Source organism: Gekko japonicus, unplaced genomic scaffold (assembly GCF_001447785.1).
Source record: "Gekko japonicus isolate JY-2015 unplaced genomic scaffold, Gekko_japonicus_V1.1 scaffold743, whole genome shotgun sequence".
Classification (NCBI taxonomy): domain Eukaryota; kingdom Metazoa; phylum Chordata; class Lepidosauria; order Squamata; family Gekkonidae; genus Gekko; species Gekko japonicus.
In genome coordinates, this window is record NW_015167560.1 from 301,592 (window position 1) to 307,726 (window position 6,135).

Genomic DNA, 6,135 nt, shown 5'->3' on the forward strand with positions numbered 1-6,135 from the left:
TAATTTTGAAATCCGTGTGAACAGCAACCTGGGAATGACTATTTAGATACATTTGAGTCACACACTTCAAATTCAGAATAAAATCAGATTTCTTGCAGAAAGTACAGTTAATTCAGGCTGATACTATTAAGGCATAACTCTCCCCCCCCCCTTATAAACACAGAGAGATAATATATAACTCCTCTTTCATCAGAAGTTAATGTAAATTATTTTTCCTTCTTCATAGTGAGACTATTACCAATTCTGTAAGTATTCTCAAGCCACATCTTAACTTTGTGTAGATACAGAAATGGCAAGAGACACTGCGACAAGCGTTCCTGATCTCAGCTATGGACAGCTTACATATCAGAAAGTGCTTCGGTGGGTATGAGGCAAAGCGTCCCAGGCCTTCCCTCAAGGGGTAACAGCCTAGTTCCTCCTGCAGGTGCTGTTAATTGGTTTCTTGGCCTGTACAGTTCTTATCTTCAAGGCCAGAAGTAGAGATGGCGTTATTAACTTCTCATGAGAACCTGCTGCCCAAGGGTGGGGGGAGAGCCGGGGTGATGAGGTAATCTTCTGGAGGCTTCTCTAGAAAATGTGTCCTGATTGGATGTCATCCTCACCTGAGATCCTGATCGAGAGAAGCTTAAATTATGTCCTGCTTGAACTGCAATTGCTAGCAGTATAGACAACGCCTGAGCTGTGGCCTCGCAAGCCCTGCAAGTGTTAAGACAATTGAGCTAGCTTTCTTATTTTCTTACGGCATGATTTTAGAGTGGTGTGTTGGCAATAGAATAAAGTCTTCTGTTATCAGAAATTGAAATAAACTTTATACATCTTTTTAAAATTAACGGTCTGGTTACTTGAGTGCAACTGCCCTGAGGACCCACGGGGTTCAGGTCTGAGCTCCTGGACAGTGGGGTATCAATATTCATGTACTTTGACTATCAGTGCAACTATCTGGTTGAATGCTACCTGCTCACTGATGCCTGAAAAGTCTTGACAAATGTAGAAATCCCATCTGTAAATGAACGCCAAGACGCTTTATTTTTGCTGGAGTCTGTTAACAGAAATAGCCAAAGAGCCAGATATTCAAGTAAGAGATCTTGACTTTTCAAAAAATAATTCTATAGGAAATCAATAAAAACTAAGTGTTCAAACCAACCGGGGATACTTTTTATCAATACCTTTATTGCATATTTACTGAGCAATGGTTCATATGTATCTGGGCCAGCACAGACATTCATGCAGTACAGCGGTACAGGTTCCCTTCCCCAATATGGATTGTTACCTGAAAATATTTGTGAACTGGGTTTGCCACATGAACCCTTCAGAAAAGAGCTGTGTGTACACATTACAAAGATAGATTTAGGCAACCATTGGGACAATCTTAAGATTTTGAAACAGGATCACAGAAGATTATAGGAGTTACTGCAAAATGGCATCTTGAGTCTTCTGCTCAAAGACCATGATTCTTCAAGAATCTCATGTCAAGCAGTGCAGTTACTTCCTTGGATAAAGCCACTTGCAAAGAGAATCTGCACCAGCTTTTTTTGAGAGAGAACTGCACAATTGGGCATTAGCCTGGATCTACCTGGACGGATGCATATCCTGCTCTTCCACTATCCCAACACCTGCCTTGATATCTATGAATTCCAGGGATTTCCAAAATGGCCAGAGAAATATAACTGGAATGGGCTTCATTAATGGCAAATACAATTTACCAATAATCTGTTTGCCTAAATTGTGCCTTTTCCCCGACGTACTATAATTGGATAATGGATTTACACCTACCAATGAACATTGCTAATGCCTTACCAAAAATTCTAATGCATATTTTGTGTCCTTTAAAATACTAGTTTAATTATTTAATATATCTCTGAAAAAGTTCAATTGTCTACTGTTGTTCAGAGCATGCACCTCCATCACTGTATGCTGCTGCTAGTATTTGTTGTAATAAATCTAAACGTACACTGACCTTATGAACCCATCAATGTCTTCCTGTTACACCCCCCCAAAAAAAAGTTTATGAAAAACACAAAGATTGTGGGAGATGCAATTTACATAATGCTTTTTTGTTGTTGCTGCAACATTAAGCCCCATTAAATAAAACTGAACTTACTTCCAAGTAAACCTGCCTAGGATGGCTGCCTAAATGGCTGAGTTCCATATGCTTATAAAAGCAGCTCAAGCAGCTATACCAGTGCAAGAGCATTTGGCTGAGAATTAAGCTAATCACTGAAGTCTTGCAGAAGTATCCACCCTGCCCAATGTTGGGATACATCAGGCAAGAGTCTCTGGGTAGGTTACCAGGGTCCCCCCCCCCCTTGCAGCAGTCAGTTCTAATACTAGCCCTAGGATCCCCATGCACCACAGTGATTTAAACAATACATACAAAAGCCTAGAGGTTCCATGGCTGTTACCGTGTGTAATGAACAGACCCCACAGAGATCTCTGGGAAGATGCTCACCATGGTAGGCTCAGAGGCCCAGGGTAATCCTTCCCATGCATCCAGATCCATACAATATTGTTGGAGCTGTACTGACCATGAGGAGTAGGACCGCACACAGGCTTCACAGCCTCTGCTACAGGCTTCATGGAGTGCAATTGGTCCTCTCTGCTGCCCTGAATGATGCCCCAGGGCAGGAGGTAAGTCCTGGCCCACGTCAGGGCCCAGAGGCTTCTTCAGAGAGTCACAATGCAACCTAAGACCCACTGAATAGACCCAGGGTATGACCCTGAGGAGACCTGCTTACCTATTAATCAGCCTGAAAAGGTGAGCGATGCAGGGCGTTAACATTAAAATAAGAGCCTTATCACTGTAGTTTATTCTTTAAAACAATTTATTCAAGAATGATTAATGACACATAGATATCTTTTATGAAAAAGGACAGTGATGTTTAATGTCATTATTTCTATAAAATCCATTTCTCAAACCATAGGTTTAAAAAAGCCACAGTTCACACAATGAGACAGAATTCCGAAAACCAGAAAAATACATAATATGCCATGGCCATCACGTAAAGCTCTCATAATAATTTTCTTGGGGAGTTTCAGATACCAGCAACTTTGGTTTCAGTTTATTATATGTACGGAAGTTTTCATATGGAGTCTGTAAACTTTAGTACATATGCAGCGTAGGCTCAAAGCTCGTTTATGATTCTAAAGCTGAACTTTCTTCAGTTCTGTGCTAAACACTCCCCCATGTCCCAACTCAGTAACCAGAAAACCAAAATGACATAATCAGAACATATAGCAACAAATGAATAGTTTCTGCCTAATCAAGCTTAATTGGAATTTATTCTGATTGCAAAATGTCCCTTTTCCCAGAATACGGAAAATGAAATGGAGGAAGAAAGGAGGAAAAATGCAACAGGGGAACTCAAGCGTGTCGGAGTACTTTCAAGTGGAAGGGGATGTGCAAAAATCTCAGGTCCTGCTCCTGGCCTTTGGGAGCAATGCATTCTGAGGATCAAGGAGACATTATTCTAAACACATCGCCACTACCAGAAATGTTGCCACACCTAGTTCTCCCCTCCCCTCCATAACACATGGCAAAAAATTACCTTAATTCCTTATTTCTCTGTGGCCCTCCTGTTGCTGACAGAGGAGGGAGGAAGATAAGAAATGTAGAATGTTGTGAATTCACAATGTAAAAGTGTACAGAAAAGGGGAGAAGAAACCACATACATGGCTATGGGGGAACAACCATCTGTTTAGGGCAATGTCTAGGTTTGACCCCCCCAGGATTCTGAGACACACACACACATCAGATCCCATCCTAGAAAGCCAAATGTTGTGTCTCACTGCATGATTGCACCTATGCAGGTAGCTAGGCTTCCTGAGTCAAACGATCCAAAATGAAAACCCTGCAGTTATGGATTTAAATTATTGTTCTGTCACAACAGATAAGTTATAGATAGGTTGTGTGATGTGACTTCTAAACGGCTCTGAATGTTTTCCTCTGTTTGAAGATCATTTCCTTCCGGCCATGATTTTTAAATATTGTAGTGCATTGTGAGCAGCATTGTTGTGGGCATTGCCCCAGGAGATTCCAGTCCCATGGCAAACTGTGATTGGATTGGTTGAAAGTTCTGCAAGACACTGGTATTGTCCATTCACACTCAGCTCCTCTGGAATTAGACACGGGTATTCCTGATTAGTGGAGTATTGTTTTTTTTTCCAAGTAAAATGCAATGACAGAAATCCTGTTTTCCAAATATCCTAAGTCACTAACAAGAGATTAGCTTTTGCCCCTGCCTGACAGAGCTGTGTGACAGCAACATGAAGGAAACCATTCCTGCCATTCTGCACTGGCAAAACCCAGATTCTCTCATCTCTCTGTTACCTAATAGCACACGCAGTTCCACTAGTCTTGCCCTCTGCGTGCCAACACAGGAATGGTTTTATGGTGCGCAAAGGATCTCCAAGTATGCGGTGCAGTCAGTGTAGGAGTTCATGGGCTGCTCGTGCTGTGTAAATATGGTCTTTTAAGCCTGGTTCACTTCTTATATTATTACAATTCTTTTGACAAAGCTCTCTGGCCAACCGACAGGTTTCCCAGCAGCTGAGTACATTTTAAACCTGCAACCCCTCTGCTTTTCTACAGATACCCATTCAATTTTTGAAAAGTTCTAAAAGCTAGTAGCAGAACTGCTTTGATTTCTTAAAAAAAAAATTGTACTGGGGCTCTGGAAACACTATTTTAGATTCATGCCAAAACTTGAGAGAATTATCATAATGGTCGTGCCATAATTCCCACTTCTCTCATACAGTTCTTCAGAAATTATTCTTGGCAGTGTTGGGACAAGAGGTATTAGGAAGAGGATGGCTCTCATTCACTGTGCCAGTGCTTACCTATATTCAGATATGTTGTATTAAAACCTTGTTCTTCTGCAATTTTGCCAAGGAGTTGGACATAATCTGTATTAAGAACACTGAGGGGGTTCCTCTTCAGCAGTGTAATTTTGTCTCCAGAAGAGTTCCTAAGGGTATCCCAAGTACATCCCAAGTTATGTCTCTGTTCATTTCCCTGAAACAAATTAAGAGGTTTAGACTGTGCTACATTTTATTTACTTGACAAACCAATGCATTTGTTTCTTCTGTCCAACCAATACCCAGCGTCCTGGAGGAACACTTAAAATGTTCAGAACTAAGTCTTCTGAGTTATTGTATACTGTTCACAGAGGACTAGTTGACAGCTGGCAAACTCTACTTGCAAAAGGCTACTCTTGACCCACCAGTCAATCACTGGAAGCCTCCACCCATCCACCCACCCTGTTGACTGCTGTTGCTTGCAGAAGTGAAGGGAAATGGGGAACTCTGAGACCATTTAAAAGCAAAGGACCTGTCTGCAACACTAACTTCCATACCACAACTGCATATTAGGCTGCTATTAAAGGCAGATGTTTTTAAAAACTGGTAACCCTAGTTTCCTCTAAGGTTGTGCCACCTAGACAGGAAAAAACATGTCCTCCTGTCCCTTTAGCAAGACACTTAATGAGTGGAAATGGGCAACTGAAGGTCTCCATGGCATGAAGTTAAGTAACAGCACCTGCTGATTGCTTGCAGCTCACACTGACATTAAAGGGGCAGCTAGAGGGACAAGTTAAAAATTGGCAACCCTGGTTTCATCCCAAATCCTTACTACAGACTTGTACAAATGCAGTACAGGTCCAGGGTTACTTCAAGATAACAGTACGTGGGGAGGGGAATGTAACTTGCAGACAAATAACAAACTTCTGTTGCTACAATGCCATAAAAATGTGCTTGTATGCTCTTGCCATGAAGGAGCTCTAAGATTCTGAAGTCTCAGTAGATTAGATCTCTAAATCCCTCACACTTTTCAGAGAAGCAGCAATGACTGTGCTTGAACAGCATCTTAGACCAGCTTCTTATCAATAACAGTTTGGGTCCTTCCAGTTTTTCTGCTAACACAGGGGGCGATTTCGCACTAGAGCTGCCTCACGGCGCAGCCGCCGTTTGCCCCAACACAAACATATCAATTTCACACCCGAAGCTGTGGGGCTGCATTTTGACTCGCGGCTTCGCCCGATTTCCTCTGCAGTTTCGTGATCCTGGTTTTTGAGGATCATGAAACTGCAGAGGAAATCGGGCAAAGCCGCGGGTCAAATGCAGCCCCGCAGCCTCGGGGGT

General features: G+C 42.1%; 1 protein-coding gene across 2 annotated transcripts in view; it reads right to left on the reverse strand.

Annotated features, from left to right (window-relative positions):
* Positions 1–267: 267 nt before the first annotated feature.
* Positions 268–6,135, reverse strand: part of PRKRA (protein activator of interferon induced protein kinase EIF2AK2) — a 17,125-nt gene continuing 11,257 nt past the window's right edge. The window contains exons 7-8 of one of the 2 annotated variants that reach the window (XM_015413751.1): positions 4,837–5,011; positions 268–610 (exon numbers count right to left, since the gene is read on the reverse strand). In XM_015413751.1, coding sequence (XP_015269237.1) covers positions 492–610; positions 4,837–5,011 — 294 coding nt within the window. In that variant the 3' untranslated portion in view covers positions 268–491. Of the gene's footprint in view, positions 611–2,873; positions 4,113–4,836; positions 5,012–6,135 lie in introns of those variants that run through there. The other variant, XM_015413750.1, reaches the window with a different exon arrangement.